The 20,317-nt window shown below is 39.3% G+C and overlaps 2 protein-coding genes across 2 annotated transcripts in view; one reads left to right on the top strand and one right to left on the bottom strand.

Moving 5' to 3' along the window:
* The window catches only part of elp1 (elongator acetyltransferase complex subunit 1), a 36,790-nt gene extending 25,615 nt beyond the window's left edge, over nt 1–11,175 (top strand). Inside the window, exons 24-35 of the mRNA XM_061724748.1 lie at nt 789–912; nt 1,837–1,934; nt 2,075–2,276; nt 2,366–2,427; nt 3,715–3,777; nt 3,863–3,923; nt 4,811–4,924; nt 5,729–5,828; nt 5,900–6,027; nt 7,323–7,474; nt 9,172–9,247; nt 11,053–11,175. Of these exons, the coding sequence (XP_061580732.1) occupies nt 789–912; nt 1,837–1,934; nt 2,075–2,276; nt 2,366–2,427; nt 3,715–3,777; nt 3,863–3,923; nt 4,811–4,924; nt 5,729–5,828; nt 5,900–6,027; nt 7,323–7,474; nt 9,172–9,247; nt 11,053–11,120 (1,248 nt within the window). The 3' untranslated portion in view covers nt 11,121–11,175. The remainder of the gene's footprint in view (nt 1–788; nt 913–1,836; nt 1,935–2,074; nt 2,277–2,365; nt 2,428–3,714; nt 3,778–3,862; nt 3,924–4,810; nt 4,925–5,728; nt 5,829–5,899; nt 6,028–7,322; nt 7,475–9,171; nt 9,248–11,052) is intronic.
* Nucleotides 11,176–12,514: 1,339 nt separating this feature from the next.
* The window catches only part of LOC133447758 (WD40 repeat-containing protein SMU1-like), a 20,524-nt gene continuing 12,721 nt past the window's right edge, over nt 12,515–20,317 (bottom strand). Inside the window, exons 8-11 of the mRNA XM_061726485.1 lie at nt 16,839–16,935; nt 16,030–16,169; nt 14,200–14,302; nt 12,515–12,966 (exon numbers count right to left, since the gene is read on the bottom strand). Of these exons, the coding sequence (XP_061582469.1) occupies nt 12,653–12,966; nt 14,200–14,302; nt 16,030–16,169; nt 16,839–16,935 (654 nt within the window). The 3' untranslated portion in view covers nt 12,515–12,652. The remainder of the gene's footprint in view (nt 12,967–14,199; nt 14,303–16,029; nt 16,170–16,838; nt 16,936–20,317) is intronic.

Here is a 20,317-nt window from a genome sequence, read left to right as displayed (position 1 = left end):
GAGACATTCCTGTAAAGTCTTTAAATACTTTAAACTTACATTTCTCTCCGAATATCACACAAATAATGGATAAAAATAAACCAAACATGAAGCTTAAATTGCTAAATATGAGACATATAATTATCATAACTCTGTAAGGAGCTTTTTATTTGTTAAACATGACAAACAAAAATAAAAAAACATGAGAACAAAGGAGAAAAACTAAAAGGTGTAGCCTGTGTTGCATTCAAGTACCGGACTGTCTCAGAAAATTAGAATATTGTGATAAAGTCCTTTCATTTTCTGTAATGCAAAAATGGCAAGAAAACTCAAATATCCTATCTAAAAAAATTAGAATATTCTGGGAATCTTAATTTTAAACTGTAAACCATAATCAGCAATATTAAAATAATAAAAGGCTTGCAATATTTCAGTTGATTTGTAATGAATCCAGAATGTATGACATTTTTTTAATTTTTTTAATTGCATTACATAAAATAAAGAACTTAATCAAAATATTCTAATTTTCCGAGACAGTCCTGTACTAAAGTGAGATGCTGACAAGATGTGCAAACACACGTGCATAAAAGTATTACAGCAATTATTATAGTTGTTTATATGAAATATTAAACGTGGAGATAAGGTTTCTCTCAAAGTTTAGTAAGATATTTACCTTAAACTCCAGTTGTAGTTTCAACTTAAAAATAATTTGAATCCACTATAGATATAAAGTGTGGGGATTGTTTTGGGTAAAATGGTTGGTGAGATGTGTTGATAGCAGCTCTAAATGTGTGTGTAAATCCCTGCAGGATCCTAAAGAGTACCTGCCCTTCCTGAACATGCTGAAGAGCCTGGAGCCGAACTACCAACGCTACACCATCGACAAACACCTGAAACGCTACCGGAAAGCCCTGGTCCATCTCAGCAAGTGTGGTCAGTCAGTTCTGCAACTGCTTTCACTTATAAAGATCATTTGTAGTTTTATATCATTTGGTCTAGACCAGGGGTCGGCAACCTAAAATGTTTTAGAGCCATATTGGACCAAAAACACAAAAAACAAATACGTCTGGAGCCACAAAAAATGAAAAGTCTTGTATCAGCCTTAGAATGAAGACAACACATGCTGCATGTTTCTATATTAGTTATAACTGGGGGAGGATTTTTTTTGTCATTATGCACAGAAAAAAGTCGAAATGTCGAGAAAGAAGTCAAAATGTCGAGATTAAAAAAGGAAAGGGAAAAAGGAAGGAAAAAAGACAAGAAAGGAAGGAAGAGAAGGAAGGAAGAGAAAAAAAAAGAAAAAGAGAAAAAGTCAAAATTTCGGGGAAAAAGACATTAATGACAAGATTAATGTTGAAGTACAATCTTGAGAAAAAAGCCAAAATGTCGAGGAAAAAAGTCAATGTCGAGAAAAAAGTCGAAATGTCGAGATTAAAAGAGGAAGGAAAAAAGAGGAAAAAGGGAAGGAAGAAAAGAAAAAAAGAAAAAAGATTTCGAGAAAAAAGTTCAAATGACAAGATTAATGTTGAAGTACAATCTTGAGAAAAAAGTCGAAATGTCGAGGAAAAAAAGTCAAAATGTCGAGAAAAAAGCCTAAATGTCGAGGAAAAAGTCGAAATGTGGGAGATTAGGAAAGGAAAAAGGAAGGAAAAAAGAGGAAAGAAAGAAAAAAGAAGAAAAAAGTTCTAAAAAAAAAAGGTCAAAAAGCTCCAGGAGCCACTAGGGCGGCGCTAAAGAGCCGCGGGTTGCCGATCCCCGGTCTACTCTGTCGATTGGTATAAGTTTGTCCTGTATATGGGAGCTAATGAAAGTAGAAACTTCGAACGGTGCAGCCTGATTTCTGCCGTCTGTCCTCAGGAGAAGAACATTTCCCTGAAGTTCTGCAGCTGGTGAAGGAGCAGAAACTCTTCAGTGAAGCTCTGAGGTTTTACGCAGCAGACACGTCTCAGTACAAGGTAAAAAACGACTCGTCTCCTGCAGCTTCAACTTCCTGGAGCCTCCGTCAGTCATCCACATGTTCCTGAGTGATTCAGTCATCTCTTGGAGAGTTAGTTAAAGATATATGAGTATATTTCTGTGCTGCTTGTTCCTCCAGTTCCTGAGCTGCGTGTACGCCGAGTACCTGGTGGAGCAGCAGCAGGCGGAGCAGGCCGGCCTGTTGCTATGGCGATGCAGGGAGACGGTCCGAGCCCTGCAGGCCTTCACTAACTGCTCCAGCTGGAGGAGCGCCATCTGCGTGGCCCAGCAGATCCCGCTACCGCCCGACCAGTTGGCCCTGCTGGCCCGGGACCTGGCAGGTAACCATGGCAACGGGCCGTCACCACCAGGGATGCTGTGGTTGTGATGTGATTCCAGGTTTTTATTTTTCTGTCTCGTTCTCTCACAGAGAAGCTGATTGAGCAGCGACGCTACGCGGAGGCGGCTCTGCTGCTGGACCAGTACGCCAAGGTAACGGCTCTTTATTTGATTTGATTTGTTTATTTGGTCACGTTGTAGAAATCAGTAGTAAATACAAAGTTTTTTGCATGTAGATCAAGTAGGGCTGGGCGATATGGACCAAAAGTCATATCTCAATATTTTCTAGCTGAATGGCAATACTCGATATATATCGATATTTTTTCTGTGCCATAATTGGGGTTTCCCCCAAAGCATTATAGCATAGCATCTCTGTTAGCATCTCTGTTAGCATCTCTGTTAGCTTCATTTTTTTCTGAGGCAAACCCTTAAAAAAACAGTTTTTAATAAAACATTCAAGTCAATTTGTCACAAAATAAGCTATATCAAAATCTTTAAAAAATATATATATATATTTTTTTTTTTTAAATCGATACAAACGATATTGTTTCGTACCATATTGTGTTTGAAAATATATCTATATATTAAAATCTCGATATATCGCCCAGCCCTAAGATCTAGTAAGGACCAAAAGGTGTAGACTGAAGCCAGAGCTTATTTGTCTACCCTTTTAACACAATGTAACCACTATAGTGCAAGATTTGAAAAAATTATATATATATATATATATATATTAGAAAAAGAAAGAAAAATATATATATATATATATATATATATATATATATATATATATATATATATATATATATATATATATATATATATATATATATATATATATATATCACGTGCATACATTAATAATAATAATACATTCATCCACACACACCAAACCCACCTATATATACTTTGCTGTGCATACATACATATATATGCACTTATTTATACCTGTATACACATACATACATGTACATAAATATACACTCATCTACACATAAATAAGCATTTATATACATACGTTCATATACACTTCCATAGACATAATTCTGTCCATAATTTTTCAATAAATCTACATAATGTGGCTATGCCAATGATTTATAATTATTCATGATCTTGTCTTTATACATGTTTTTGAAATTTTTTTAGTGTATTACACAGTTTCATTTCGGTATCAAGGTTGTTCCACAGATTGACTCGTTTTACTGAGATGCTTCTCTGTTTCACGGTCGTTCTTGTCTTGGTTTTCATAAACATACGTATTCCTTTATTTGATTTGATTCTGTGGACACAATGACTTCTCATGAATCAGATCTCTGTATCACTGAACCCAAGATGATAAATGTAATTAGATTTTTAAAGAACCTAAACAACCACTAGACTATACTTCATCAATGCTGCTAGTCGTCGTCTGATCTCAGCATGTATTTTTATTTCCAACAGGACTGTGAGGAAGCAATCCTGGCTCTGATCACTGGAGCGGTCTGGGAGGAAGCGCTCCGACTGGTCAGGACACGACTCTTTCACTCGCACATGGAAAGCTGTTTTGTGACGAGCTCTGTGGTGAAGAGTTTTTATTTCATCCCTTCAGATTTACATGCACAACAGACAAGATATCACGGAAACCAACCTGAAACCTGCACTTTTAGAAGGTGAGCACTCGAGGTCGGCTCTGAGAAAACCGCTGGGAAGATTAAAGGACTGTCTCAGAAAATTAGAATATTGTGATAAAGTTCTTTATTTTCTGTAATGCAATTTAAAAAAACAAAAATGTCATACATTCTGGATTCATTACAAATCAACTGAAATATTACAAGCCTTTTATTATTTTAATATTGCTGATTATGGTTTACAGTTTAAGATTAAGATTCCCAGATTATTCTAATTTTTTGAGATAGGATATTTGAGTTTTCTTAAACTGTAAGCCATGATCAGCAATATTAAAATAATAAAAGGCTTGCAATATTTCAGTTGATTTGTAATGAATCCAGAATGTATGACATTTTTGCATTACAGAAAATAAAAAGGACTTTATCACAATATTCTAATTTTCTGAGACAGTCCTGTAGGTTCTTTATGGAAGACTTCAATTCAGTTTATTTGGGAAGGGACAGTGTACATTCATATACATTTAGAATTAAAAATGCAAATGCACCCAATTTTAGCTACAGAGCTAGTTTCCATTGGCAGTCCCCCGGCTAAAAAATATAAAAGAAAGACAAGTTAAACAACAAGTTAAAACAAATACAAATAAAACGTGCAAAAAGTTTCTGTTCTTGTTATTTTGCTTCTATTTAAGATAGAAGGAACAGGAGAACAACCTGACACATCAATCTTCATATTAACGCGATCTTACAGACATTTACATATATTACAATAGTGAATACCTTACACACATAGTTTCACATTTAGCAGTTAAAAGTTTAGGCGGTAAAGTGCCAGAGTAAGTTAAAGTGCTGGTTACGATTAAAGACGAAATAAAACCGTGCAGAAATGCGTTGCTTGGTAACGATGATGTCTCCTTGTTCTCATCTTTTAGCTCTCAACACCCAGACGGTTTTCCTGGAGGCTCAGGTGGCAACTTTCTCTCGGCACCGGAACCGGCTGGTCGTGGTCCGCGAGCAGAAAGAGAAGGCCCGACTGGACATGCTCGGTGAGGTTTCTGTTCACTTAAATCGGTATTTACAACCGTTTTCCAAAGGCAGTGGACAAAACATGAACACTAAATTAAAGCTGCAAGCAGAGATGAACGGGCCTCCACCCTTGTAACGTTCAGGCTGCAGTGGAAGCTTGTATGACTTCATGTAGATTCTTCAGACCTGGACATTTAGAGGATGAAACCACCCACGACTCTCTATATCAAACCATTCAAAAGTTATGGCAGAAAGTAGGAACTATCAAATATGGACCAATCAGATGAAGGGGGGGCGCGCTTTTTGGCGTCTATCGTCGCCACGGTAACACAAAGTAATGCTCATCGTCGCAGGACGGAGACGCACATGTTGATGTATAACACACCTGGGTGCACGTTACGGTTTGGGCTCTGAAACGGCCGAAGGAATGGCATAAATTTCACCAAAATGACACGATTAATTCAAAATGGCCGACTTCCTGTTGGGTTTCGGCCATGACGCCAAGAGACTTTTCTTTAAGTTGCGACATGATACAGGTGTGTAACGATTTCCGTGCATGTACGTCAAACCGTATTGTGGGGCTTGAGGCACAAAGTTTTCTAGGGGGCGCTGTTGAGCCGTTAGGCCACGCCCATTAATGCAAACCATTAAATATCACATTTATCACCAGGTCTGGCTTGGTGCAAAATTTGGTGACTTTTGGGGCAAGTTTAGGGGGAAAAAGGCCCTCATTTCGTCGGTAGAAAGAAAAAAAGTGAGCTTTTCCTAAATGGTGTGTAGTAATAGTTACTAATCCAGGACTGTAACTTGTGTGTTCTGGTCAGACGAGGACGGGCCGGACTGTCCCGATGCAGAGCTTTACTCTGAAGCCAGCAGCGTCATGAGCGGCTCCAAGTATTCCCACAGCAACTCCCGCATCTCCTCGTAAGACTCACACACACACGGAGAACTAAACATAACTCCACTGGTGGTTAACGTTGGTGTTCCGGCTGCAGGAGGTCGTCCAAGAACCGGCGGAAAGCCGAGAGGAAGAAGCTGAGTCTGAAGGAAGGGAGTCCCATGGAGGACCGGGCCCTGATGTTCACCCTGAGTGAGATCATCACCACCGTGGACAAGATGAGAGGTAGGGGAGGAAACGTCGCTGAGCCGTCACTGAGCCGGGGTCGTCTAGGGCAGGGCTCGGCAACCTGCGGCTCTTTAGCGCCGCCCTAGTGGCTCCTGGAGCTTTTTCACAAATATTTGACCCTTTTTTTCATTTTTTTTCTCTTTTTATCCTTTTTCTTTTTATTTTTTACTTTTTTTGTCTTTATTTCTTTTTTCCTTTCCTTTTTAATCTCGACATTTCGACTTTTTTCCTCAACATTTCGACTTTTATTTTTGACGTTTTGACTTTTATTCTCAACTTTTTTCTCGACGATTCGACTTTTATTCTCGACGCTTTGTCTTTTTTCTCGACATTTCGACTTCTTTCTCGACATATTGACTATTTCCTCCACATTTCAACATTAATCTCGACATTTAAACTTTTTTCTCGACGTTTCGACTTATGCTTTTACTTTTTTTTCCTCTTTATTTCTTTTTCCTTTTTTAATCTCGTCATTTCGACTTTTTTCTCGACGTTTCATCTTTTTTCTCGACATTTTGACTATTTCCTCGACATTTCGACTTTTATTCTCAACATTTCGACTTATTTTCAACGTTTCGTCTTTTATTCTCGACGTTTTGTCTTTTTTCTTGACATTTTTCTCAACATTTTGACTATTTTCTCGACGTTTCGACTTTTCTCAACATTTCGACTTCTTTCTCGACATTTTTCTCAACATTTTGACTATTTCCTCGACATTTCGACTTTTATTCTCGACATTTCGACTTTTATTCTCGACGTTTCGACATTTTTTTCAACATTTTGACTATTTCCTCGACATTTCGACTTTTTTCTTGACATTTCGCCTTTCGCCATTTGCCTTCATTCTAAGGCTTATAGGCTACAAGACCATTTTTTGCGGCTCCAGACATATTAGTTTTTTGTCCAATATGGTTCTTTCTACATTTTGTGTTGCCGACCGCTGGTCCAGGTTGTTTTTAAAGATCAGCAGTTCAGATATTTCTCCAGATAGCAGACTGGTCGAGGCTTAAACTTCTGCACAACAACACCGTAAACAATAAGAGCATTTCAGAAGATCATCTACGTCATTTATTTCTAAGCACAAGATTTTCTTTTCATAAATGAGAAGCAGTGAGGAATCCCAGCCGCTCTGACCTTGTTCTCTCCGTCTCCAGAGCAGTAAATGGTAGTATTTTTAGCTGTAATGTTTAATGTGTAGTAAAGTGTCTGACCTTGTTCTCTCGTCTCCAGAGGAGTAAATGGTAGTATTTTTAACAGTAATAAAGTGTCTGACCTTGTTCTCTCGTCTCCAGAGGAGATCCATAACCTGCTGAAGGCCCTGGTGTTGTTCCAGTTTGATAAACAGGCGGAGAAGCTCCAGCTGGCCTACGAGGAAGTTCTGCAGATGATTGAGGCGGCTGGTCCTGAGGTTTGGCCTGAAGGCCTGCAGAACAGCCAAGCCCCGGTAAATACAAGCCCACATGAAGTTTAACCTCATTTCAGTCAGTTTTCATCATGTTATTTCAGTTAGTTTTCATCATGTTGTATCTTGTTCCACTGGCAGATTTTTCTACTTATTTCAAGTGAAAATCTACTTGAAACAGGGGAACCTTGTTGTTTTTTCCAGTGATGAGTCTTGTTTTAAGTGTAATGAGATGAAGGCGTTGAATTGAGGGAGGTGTGTTTATCAGTGACTGTGAAGCGATGAGTCCGTCCGTGAACCTCCGCCCAGAGCTGCTCTCAGCCAAATGTCCTTGATGTTATCAGGCGGCTCGGCCAGTTCTGAAACAGGGATCTGCAGGTTTTCGTGGGAGAGGGGAGGGTTAGTGGGGGCAGAGTCATCTTGTTTACATTCCACCAGGAAGATTGTGACCAGGAGCGGTCGGCCCAGGCCGCTCTGTCAAGGGCAAATTGTAGAATCAGCAATTATTTTGAAAACAGGCAGCCCAGTAATTTTCCGTCTGCCTTAGGGCTGAATTACACTTCTGCGTCAAAACGACGCCGTGTCTACGGCGTGTGGTTTTTGGACACGCAGAGGACACGCCGTCACATGCGCCGTCAGTGACGTGCACCTCCCGAAAATTGTAACTACGCGTCGAGGAGACGCAGACCACACGCAGACCGAGAGGGCTGTGATTGGTTCGTTTGAAAGCGAAGCATTTCCGGTTTCCGGTTTGAATCAGTAGTGAACTTCCAGGGCTTTTTTCTTCGTTTATATGTGATTTTTTTTGTTTTTGTTTTTTGCACAATAGTTGTCCTTATTTCTTTGATTTACTGCGACCGGAAAAAGTCGGATAAACCATTCAGAAAAAGATCGCTAACTAGTGGCCGCGGGGGGTACTGCACCGCGACCAAACGGAGAGACGGAGAAGTCTGAACGATTCGTGACGGCACCACGGGTGCGCCGTGTGCTCTGCGTGTGTGTGACGCAGAAGTATACTCAGCCCTTTAAGTTTCTAGTTCATCAGCGGCGACTCCAATCAGGCAAATTGTGATCAATTCCGGCCAAGCTGAGCTCCCAACTTCTCCAGGTTGTTATCAATCTTGTCAATGAGCTCAAAGACCCCCGCCAGCCTGCGGTTCTGTTCGAGAATCGCATCCAGCTTACGGCTCTGCTCCCCAAACGTAAAAGTCAGAGCGCTGATCGCTTTGCTTGATCCTTCTGCCACGTCCGGCAGCTCTGAAAGAGCCAGAACAGCTGCCGACGACGTTTGTCGATACATCAGGAAACCCCCACATCCGATCATGAGGATAATCAGGAGAAATCCTGCTATCATAAATCCAAATATGAAGGCATCTTCGACGTCCTCGACGGACAGAATCGCCAACCACAAAGGCTTCCAATTTCTGTAGGAATCCATTGTGTATCCAGCAAAAAATGTCCCATCCGGGCAAGAGGGCTCCCTTACCCCCTGTCTTCTAATTATTATATTATTATATTATTTGTAATCAGCACAAATTATCTGTCCCCATATGATAAAATCCACCATACCCCCTGATTTTTTTTTTTTTTTACAACTCGAGTACTGCCTACAACCATCCCGTCTACTCACCTGGTGGTGGACACGTGTTTAAACTGTCTTGTTTGAGTGATCGATGACTAAAAGTATCGCTTATGTTGTTTTGGATTTCAATATTTTCTCATTTTTGTATCAACTGCAGCTCACGGGGCCGAACTCCACGGCCAACAGCATCACGGCGTCTCTGCAGCAGCAGAGACCTGCAGCTGCACAGCCAGGTCAGTACAGGGAGGAAATACTGCAGGAACTTATTTATGTAGCAATAAAACGTTCATCCTGGTGTTACAGGACGTCTGAAGTCTAAGGCACAAACAAAAGCAGCTTGAACTGGTAGAAATGTTTAAGAATAACAGAGTTCAACACGGTCAACACTCCAGTGATCCAACATTTGATTTGCTTTATCGATCCTGCACCTTAGACCACACACACACACACACACACACACACACACACACACACACACACACACACACACCAGTGAGAGCAAACATGTTGAACCCTCTGTTTCTGTTTGGAGACACTTCTGTTGTATTTATGTAGAAAAACGTATTTAATAGTGATAAAGCTCCAGATTTGCAGCTCGACGCACCTTCAGAGCAAAATGCGTAACCTTTCGTGATTCACCAGATGATGCGCCTTGTAACACCCTATAATGTAATAATTTCACCCTATAATGTAATAATCTCCTATAATGTAATAATTTCACCCTATAATGTAATAATTTCCTATAATGTAATAATTTCCTATAATGTAATAAAATTTGCACTTAACTCAATCGAAAATGTAATAAAACCCAATAATGTAATAACTTCACCAATAATGTAATAAAATATGCTGACTGATATTGTAATAACATTTTTACCAATAATGTAATACTTTATTACATTATTGGGAATTTATTACATGCTACTTAAAGTCTGCAATTTAACCCGAAATTCATTCAGTTGTTTCAAATCCAGCGTATATAACATTCTTAGATACTTAGACACAAAATGTAGAACTCTGGACTGAAAATGAGCATACATATTACATTATTTGTAGTATTACATTACATACAAGTATTACATTATCAGTTTTGGAAGAAAAAAAAAAGACCCACCTGAAAATGTAATAAATTCCAAATACGGTATTACATTATTGGTGAAATTTTTTTTTTAAATATCCGTCAGGATATTTTATTACATTATTGGATTTTATTACAGAGTTAAATGCAAATTTTATTACATTTTCAGGAAATTATTACATTATAGGGTGCTACACGCCTTAATGGTAGTGGACACCCGTTATGCAGCTAAGTCGGTGTTAAAGACTTTAATCTACACGTGCAGGAGGAAAATCATTGAACTAACAACCTGAAACAAAGAAAGAGTTGAAATGTGACGTGGATCAGTTTAATTTTCAAACGTAACTGACGTATGTGGATGTAGTAGAGACTGACCCTAATGAAACACGATGACTTCTTCTTAATCCATGTTCATGTGAAACGTCATCAGTCGTAGTTGAAGTCTCATCAAAACTTTCATCGGGGTCAAAATCCTCGTGGGGGGTTTTTTTTTTTTTTTTTGCTCCAATATTTTGAGGATGAGTCGTTCAGTTTTATTAATGCACAGTGAAACCGTTGACACTTTTGAATACTTACAGGACTGTCTCAGAAAATTAGAATATTGTGATAAAGTTCTTTATTCTCTGTAATGCAATTACAAAAATGTCATACATTCTGGATTCATTACAAATCAACTGAAATATTGCAAGCCTTTTATTATTTTAATATTTCTGATTATGGTTTACAGTTTAAGATTAAGATTCCCAGAATATTCTAATTTTTTGAGATAGGATATTTTAGTTTTCTTAAACTGTAAGCCATGATCAGCAATATTAAAATAATAAAAGGCTTGCAATATTTCAGTTGATTTGTAATGAATCCAGAATGTATGACATGTTTGTTTTTTTAATTGCGTTACCACAATATTCTAATTTCCTGAGACAGTCCTGTAATTTGTCCTGGTTATTTTTTTCTTTGCAGATGCCGACGTTCCCGCGCAACCAAAGATGAGAAATGGAGTCAAGTGGAAGCTCAGTATTCTAAAGTAAATGGTAGTATTTTTAACTGTAATGTTTAAATGTGTAATAAAGTGTCTAATCAAGTGAAAGTGTCAGAAATGGTTTTATTCTGCATGTTCCAGACTGACAGTTCCAACTATAGACAGTGTTTGTCTCCAGTCGTCTGCTGCTCCAGCAGGAATGAAGGCGTGCACGTACGGCTACGGTTCAGTCCTTAGACCAGAACAGCCGTTAAACCAAGTCCTGCTTCGTCCTGCAGCCTCATCATCTCACCCTCTTTGCTCGCCTGGCGGCGGCGGCCGCTCGTCTCCGGGTTGATGGCTCTGGTGGTCACACGGAGTTTCTGCAGGCATAGCCGGAGCTTTTTCAAAAATGTTAAACCTTTTTTTTTTTCCTTTTTTTCTCCTTTTTCTACTTCTTCCTCTCTATTTCTTTTTTCCTTTCCTTTTTAATGTCGACATTTCGACTTTTTTCCTTGAAATCTTGAGGAAATAGTCAAAATTTCAAGAAAAAAGTCAATGTTGAGGAAATAGTCAAAATTTCCTCAACATTTTTTCTTGAAATATTGAGGAAATAGTAAAAATTTCAAGAGAAAAGTCGAAATCTTGAGGAAATAGTCAAAATTTCAAGAAAAAAGTCAATGTTGAGGAAATAGTCAAAATTTCCTCAACATTTTTTCTTGAAATATTGAGGAAATAGTCAAAATTTCAAGAGAAAAGTCGAAATCTTGAGGAAATAGTCAAAATTTCAAGAAAAAGGTCGAGAAAAAAAGTCAAATGTTGAGAAAAAAGTCAAAATTTCCTCATTTCGACTTTTCTCGTCTTTTTTCTTGAAATGTTGAGGAAATAGTCAAAATTTCCTCAACATTTTTTCTTGAAATATTGAGGAAATAGTCAAAATTTCAAGAGAAAAGTCGAAATCTTGAGGAAATAGTCAAAATTTCAAGAAAAAAGTCGAGAAAAAAAGTCAAATGTTGAGAAAAAAGTCAAAATTTCCTCAACATTTCGACTTTTTTCTTGAAATGTTGAGGAAAAAGTTGAAATGTTGTGGAAATATTCAAAATTTCCTCAACATTTCGACTTTCGCCTTTGTCTTCATTCTAAGGCTTATAGGCTACAAGACTTTTCATTTTTTGCGGCTCCAGACATATTAGTTTTTTGTCCAATATGGCTCTTTCTACATTTTGTGTTGCCGACCGCTGGTCCAGGTTGTTTTTAAAGATCAGCAGTTCAGATATTTCTCCAGATAGCAGACTGGTCGAAGCACGAGATTTTCTTTTTCTAAACAAGAAGCAGTGAGGAATCCCAGACGCTCTGACCTTGTTCTCTCCGTCTCCAGAGAGGAGTAAATGGTAGTATTTTTAACTGTAATGTGTAACAAAGTGTCTAATCAAGTGAAAGTGGCAGAAATGGTTTTATTCTGCATTTTCCAGACTGACAGTTCCAACTATAGACAGTTTTCTGCTACAGTCCTGTACGGCTCACCTGTTCAGTCCTTAGACCAGAACAGCCGTTAAACCCCCGAGTGGCAGGAACCAAGTCCTGCTTTGTCCTGCAGCCTCATCATCTCACCCTCTTAGCTCGCCTGGCGGCGGCGGCGGCCGCTCGTCTCCGGTTGATGGCTCTGGTGGTCACACGGAGCTTCTGCAGGCGTAGCCGGCGTAGCCGGAGCTGCAGATCCTCTGGAAACTTCCCTCCTTTAGCCAGATTGTCCTTCAGTCTCTGCTCGGGGACCCTGGTGAGCCGGAAGTCGACGACGGTGGGGTAGAGGTCGTACAGGACCAGGCAGGTGCGGGTGGAGGGGACGTAGCCCTGAGCGCTGACGGTCACCTGGTACTCACCGGGATTCAGCAGCCGCCAGTAATCCCCGTCAGACACTGCAGGACGGGAAACATCAGGGACTACGTTTACATGCAGTCAAAATTCGGAATATTCCGTTTACATGGTCATTTGGGATATCTGGATCAAACCAGCGACGCACGGAGAACATCATGACACAATTATTCGGCCATGAAGCCAAGAGACTTTTCTTAAAGTTGTGACATGATACAGGTGTGTACCGATTTTCATGTACGTCAAACCGTATTGTGAGGCTTGAGGCACAAAGTTTTCTAGGGGGCGCTGTTGAGCCATTAGGCCACGCCTCTTTTTGACACTATTAGAATACGTAATTTTTCGCCACATGGGACGTGCGTGCCAAGTTTCACAACTTTTCAAGTAAGTTATGCGCCTCAAAAATGCAATTGTTTTCAAATAAAATAATAATCTTACAGTACAGTACAAATACTTCATTACCTTACTTAAGTAGAAATTTTGGTTATCTATACTTCACTGGAGTAATTATTTTTCAGACGACTTTTTACTTTTACTCCTTACATTTTCACACACTTATCTGTACTTTTTACTCCTTACATTTTAAAAACAGCCTTGTTACTCTATTTCATTTGGGCCTTTAAATAAAAACTATCCAGTTAAATTGCTCCATCCGGATAGAGTGAATTTGGTTGTGGTTGTTTCAGATGTTCTTGTCCAGTTTTGTTCTTACATCCGTTCTTACCTCCAGCGACGCACGGAGAACATCATGACACAATTCCCGTCATTTCTGCTTCTTCTTCCTGTATCCAAATTCAAAACAAATGCTGCTTCGCGCAACTTTTCTCTCACCTTCTTGTAAATCTTCTATCCCGGTACTTTCTAGCGTCTACAAATGCAGAAATGTTCATATCCTTCATTACATTTATGAAGTGATTAGTCTCCTCCTGGTCTTGTTTCTCCGTGTTTAGAAGAACTTCCTGGACTCAAAAGACCAGGATTCCTTGTGAACAGAGCATGTGCAGAAAACAAATTCATGTTCCGTTTGATGGGGATATTCCGTTTGGTGTTTACATGACCCAATATTCAGGTTTTAAAAGGAGTAACCCAGGGCTCATATTGGGGTTTTTAAAAACCTGAATATGAGCAAATTTGGGTTATTCAAAGGGGTTATTGGTGTTTACATGCCCGTGCAATAAAAACCAGGTTATTGCTAATATTCGGGTTTTAAAGGGTTATTGATGCTGGAAACACAGTCACTGAAACACCTCAAAATGACGTATAAAGGGAAAGTTCACCTGATCTGATGTGGTGATCGATATGATCCACTTTGACGACGGCGTCTGCTATTCCAGCCCCCGTGTCTTTGTCCCGGATCACACCTTTGATTCCACGATGAACCTGCAGGGAAATAAAGATGTTAACGGTGTTCAGGTTCCAGCCCTCAAACAACAACAACTCACTTTTAAACTGTCACGGTTGACCAAAGTGGAAATATCACGGTAAGAGCTCAGAAATGTGCAGTGGTGCATCCTGGTCCGGCTGCCAGTCGTCATCCACCGCAGGGCGTGAAAAAACAATGATCATTCCATCTTTTTCCTGGTCTGCAGCAGAACGTGATGTTTAAGCCTCAATCACAAGAAGACTGGTTTGAGCTGGTCCAGCGTGGAAGGAAACGCTGAAGAAGTACCGTATGTTCCGCACTATAAGGCGCACCTTCAATGAATGACGTATTTTGAAACTGTTTCCATATATAAGGCGCACCGCATTATAAGGCGCTACAGTAGAGGCTGGGGTTCCGTTCTGCATCCATTAGACCAAGGGTCTCAACCCGCCGCTCTTTCATCCTTATACTGCGGCTCAAAAATAAAAAAAGTATTTAATTGAAGTGTATTTTATTTGTGTTAGTTATTTAATATTTTAGTTCTAAATTGGAAGATTATTGTGATCTTGACATATTAGAATAAATATATTTTATTGTTTTTCGTCACTCAACATAAACATACTCGCCGGTATTCCCCCCAAAACGCCATCCATTCGTTGCGACTTTCAACCCCAGCAAGGCCAAGTATGGAGAAATGTAAGAAAAGAAAAATATCTGAAGAAAATCAAACATTCAATGATGCCTGGGCAGATTCATTTGCATTTAGCTCCGATGAGAGCGGCCGACCAGTAGGCTTGATTTGTGGAGAAAAACTGTCTAACAATAAACGGTCAAATGTCGCAAGACATTTCAACAATACACACAGAGCCTTTGCTGAAAAATATCCAGAGGGAGAAGAGAGAAAAAAAAGCTGTTTCGGAACTGATGCGGAAGGCTGATCTGACGAAAAATGTGGGTGAAGTTGCGGCTCAATATTGATCCATATATAAGGTGCACCGGATTATAAGGCGCATGGTCAGCTTTTGAAAACATTGAAGGTTTTTAGGTGCGCCTTATAGTGCGGATAATACGGTAAGGCAGGAGCAGATTAGCGTCCTAACTGCTCCTTCACCTGAATAAAGCCTTGCCCTCACGTTCCTCACATTACGATTTACCAATGTCACCTTTGTTTTACATTTAACAAAACAAATAAACAATAAAAAGGGAACTTTTTTAATAACATTTTTAAATTCAACACGTAATTAAAGCAATTTTCCCCAATTGAGATCAAGGAGTCCGATGACACCACCCACCAGAAAATAAATCTTGTCCCACTGGCAGATTTTCCTACTTATTTCGAGTGAAAATTTACTTGAAACAGGTGAAAATTGTCAAATAAGTTATTTTTCTGGTGTTATTTTTCTGGTGATGACTCTAAATGTTGAAATAGCAGTAAAACCACATTCATTGATGAAATGACATAAGGGATGGAAAGGAGGGATGACAGTTTTACAGGGGGGATGATTTTGACCGTTTTTATTTCAGGGGGAGATGCCATCCTCCCTCAACTCCAGTTCTGGCTGCAGCGGCTGACTGACTGACGTGTTTTACGAGTTTTCCAGCAGGTGGCGCCGCTCTCACAGACATAGGTGGGTTTCTTATCAAACCTCCTCCTTGGAGGAGGAGGACGAGGATGAAGATGATGATGACAGGAGGAGGATAAGAACGACTCTGACCCGTCTAGACGGGGTGAAGGAAGACTGACCTGCTCCATGTAAACCAGCAGAGACTCCCGGTTGTTCTCCCACTCCCCCGGCAGCTCGCTGGCGTGAGGAAACTTATCGCAGGACAATTCCACCGTCACCTCAAAGCAGTTGGTGTGCAGGTAGCTGAAGTCATTCATGCCTGCAACAATCACACAAATAATACAACAGTCTTTGATGTAATAGTCAGTTTTCACTCTTAATTACTTGTTGACCTCTTTTCAGAAAAGGAAAGTTTAACTTAAACATACAGGACTATTTTTATTTGGCACATTTAAAAACAATATTAGGAGAAAATATTTCTGCAAATGCAGTGGTTCAGTTCATGTTCAAAATAGGCCTACCGCCTACGTTATGTAGCTTAAGTGTAAGTTTACACAAGAAACAAGTTTTCATGTGTGTTTTCATGTGTGTGTGGTGTGATTATGTGTGTAAGTAGATATATACATAGATATAGAGCAGATACAGTATAGTGTAAATAAGTATATTTATATAAATATTTATATGGGCATGTGTGTACAAATGTATAATAATAATAATAGTAATAATAATACTGTTATTTAGCAGTGTGAATACAGTGTGTGAATATTTATAAATACAGGTTAAATGATCAGTGAATGAGGGTAGGACTAAATAAGTTTACACTTCTTCCTACTCCTTTTTTGGCACATGTAAATCAAGATAGCAAGTTTAAAGGATGAAATTCTTTGTTTTGTTGTTTTTTTTCTTAAACTTCTCATGAAGTGTTGTTTTTTTTTTTTACATGTACAAAAATAAAATAAATCAAATCAACATTAAAAGCCATTCTTACTTCCAGGAACGTTGTGCCAGTCGGCCCCGTTGATGATGTTGTTGTATCTGAGGAAGTCGTTGTTGTGGCACGGCCGGCGGTACGGGTTGGACATCACCTGGTGTTAGTGGACACAAGAACACACGACAACAGTCACTCTCAGCCCTGAGGGGACACCGCGGTACGTTAGAGACGGGAGTTAGTTAGTTAGTATTTATTTATTTCGGTCAATCACAAACATAAAAATCAACAAACAAGATAACACTTGGCTTGAAGCAGAAAGATTATCTTACCCTTTTAACAGAATAGAATATACAAAAACAACAAATGAAGTATCATGATGCTACACAAAATAATAATAAAAGCAATTATAATAATAACAATAATGACGATGATGATAATAATTGTAATAATAATAATAATTAAAGCTGCAAGCAGCGATGAACGGGCCCTCGCACTCAGGGCCACCGCCCCCATAAGCATATCAGAAATGACACCACCCACGACTTCCTATGTCAAACCATTCAAAAGTTATAGCAGAAAATCGGGACAACCAATCAGAAAAAGGGGCGGGGCTAATTCAGGCCAATGAAGGTCAAGGACTCCATACAGAATCTGATGACACCACCCACGACTCTCTATGTCAAACCATTCCAAAGTTATAGCAGAAAATCGGGACAACCAATCAGAAGAAGGGGCGGGGCTAATTAAGGCCAACGAAGCTTAAGAACTCATTACAGAGTCCCATGACACCACCCACAACTTCCTATGTCAAACCATTCAAAAGTTATGGCAGAGAAAAGTATTCTAGGGGGCGCTGTTGAGCCGTTAGGCCACGCCCATTAATGCAAACCATGAAATATCAAATTTATCGCCAAGTCTGTCTTGCATGCAAAATTTGGTGACTTTTGGAGAACTATCAAATATGGACCAATCAGATTTCAAAATGGCCGACTTCCTGTTCAGTTTCGGCCATGGCTCCAAGAGACTTTTCTTGAAGCTGTGCCATGATACAGGTATGTAGCGATTTTCCTGCATGTACGTCAAACCGTATTGTGGGGCTTGAGGCACAAAGTTTTTTCCGGGGGGCGCTGTTGAGCCATTTTGCCACGCCCATTAATGCAAACCATGAAATATCAAATTTATCGCCAGTCCTGGCTTGCATGCCAAATTTGGTGCCTTTTGGGGAACTATCAAATATGGACCAATCAGATGAAGGGGGGGTGCGCTTGTTGGCGTCTAGCGTCGCCACGGTAACACTTTTTTAACACTTCAAAGAGAAAAGTAATGTGTGTAGTCGCAGGATGGAGACGCACATTTTGATGTATAACACATCTGGGTTCACGATACGGTTCGGGCCGTATTAATTCTCGAAGGAATGGCATATATTGCTCCAAAATTACGCGATTAATTCAGAATGTTCAAAATGGCCGACTTCCTGTTCGGTTTCGGCCATGGCGCCAAGAGACTTTTCTTTAAGTTGCGACATGATACAGGTGTGTAGCGATTTTCGTTCATGTACGTCAAACCGTATAATGGGGCTTGAGGCGCAAAGTTTTTTCTGTCTGAACCAATCAGATGAAGGGTGGGCGCGCTTTTCGGCGTCTAGCGTCGCCACGGTAACGCTTTTGAAAGAGAAAAGTAATGCGTGGTGTCGGAGGATGGAGACGCACATTTTGATGTATAACACACCTGGGGGCACGTTACGGTTCGGGCCGTATTAACTGCCGAAGGAAGGCATAAATTTCGCCAAAATGACACGATTAATTCAAAATGGCCGACTTCTTGTTCGGTTTCTCGACATGACGCCCAGAGACTTTTCTTTAAGTTGGGCCATGATACAGGTGTGTACCGATTTCCGTGCATGTACGTCAAACCGTATTGTGGGGCTTGAGGCACAAAGTTTTCCGGGGGGGCGCTGTTGAGCCATTTTGCCACGCCCATTAATGTAAACCATTAAATATCAAATTTTTCGCCAGGCCTGACTTGCATGCAAAATTTGGTGACTTTTTGGGCACGTTTAGGGGGGCAAAAAGGCCTTCCTTTTGTCAGAACAATAAGAAGAAGAAGAAGAAGAAGAAGAATTCCTACAGATACAATAGGGCCTTCGCACTGCAAGTGCTCGGGCCCTAATAATAATAGCTTAAATAACTGTAATAATAGTAATAGTAATAATAATGATAATAATAATAATGATTACTCTGAAAACAGAAAGTGAAAAGATGCTAAGGAAACCGACAAAAACAGTTTAACTTGTCATTTTATCTCATGCATGTGTACATTCTTCTTTGTTTGCTTATTGTGTTTCTATATATGTGTCCATTACCTTTGCTTTGAATAATATCTTGTATGCTTTTATTGAGTTTGCTAGTTTAAGGTCGTTATCTAATGAGTTCCACAGTTTTACTCCTAAAACGGATAAAAATCTGTCCTTTGTGTTTGTTCTTATTGCTGTTGTGTCAAACCAATTGCTGTTCCCCTGAGCCAGAGGTGTCAAGTAACAAAGTACAAATACTTTGTTACCTTACTTAAGTAGAAATTTTGGTTATCTATACTTCACTGGAGTAATTATTTTTCAGACGACTTTTTACTTTTGCTCCTTACAATTTCACGCAATTATCTGTACTTTTTACTCCTTACATTTTCCACAATTATCTGTACTTTTTACTCCATACATTTAAAAACAGCCTCGTTACTCTATTTCATTTGGGCCTTTAATAAAAAACTATCCAGTTAAATTGCTCCATCCGATAGAGTGAATTTGGTTGTGGTTGTTTCAGATGTTCTTGTCCAGTTTTGTTCTTACATCCGTTCCTCAGATTCCTGCAACTAAACTTGGATGTACATTCAATAAAGGTTAGGATAAATGATAACATGAACATGAAGTTTGACTTTTTTGCACCATTACAATACTTATAGGCAACTAGTCATCATATCTGCTGCTCTCTGAAACACACATGTTAATGTTCAATAGTACACATATATGCTTCTTTAATATATTTATATTAACCACATGTTAATGCTCAATAGTACACATATATGGTTCTTTAATATATTTACATTATACTAAGATGCATTCATTTTCAAAGGCTTTTGTCCTTAATGGCTTTTTTCCCCCTTACATTACTTTTACTTTGATACTTTAAGTAGTTTTGAAACCAGTACTTTTATACTTTTACTTGAGTAAAAAACTTGAGTTGATACTTCAACTTCTACAGGAGTATTTTTAAACTCTAGTATCTATACTTTACCCGAGTCATGAATGTGAATACTGAAGACACCTCTGCTTCTGAGCTCATGTTTCCTCTCTGGGCTTGAACAGTTCCTGCAGCCCGAACTAAATAGTTATAAGCCTTGTATATTATCACAGTGGTGTTCAGATTAACTATATCTTGTAATTGAAGTGTATTGTTTGAATGAAAAGTGGGTTTGTTGATACAAGATAATCAGCCAAGTTTACAATTCTAATTGCTTTTTTTTTGTAGTAAAATATAAATGGG

Source organism: Cololabis saira, chromosome 7 (genome assembly GCF_033807715.1).
Source record: "Cololabis saira isolate AMF1-May2022 chromosome 7, fColSai1.1, whole genome shotgun sequence".
Taxonomy (NCBI): Eukaryota; Metazoa; Chordata; class Actinopteri; order Beloniformes; family Belonidae; genus Cololabis; species Cololabis saira.
This window is presented reverse-complemented; position numbering and strand designations above follow the sequence as displayed.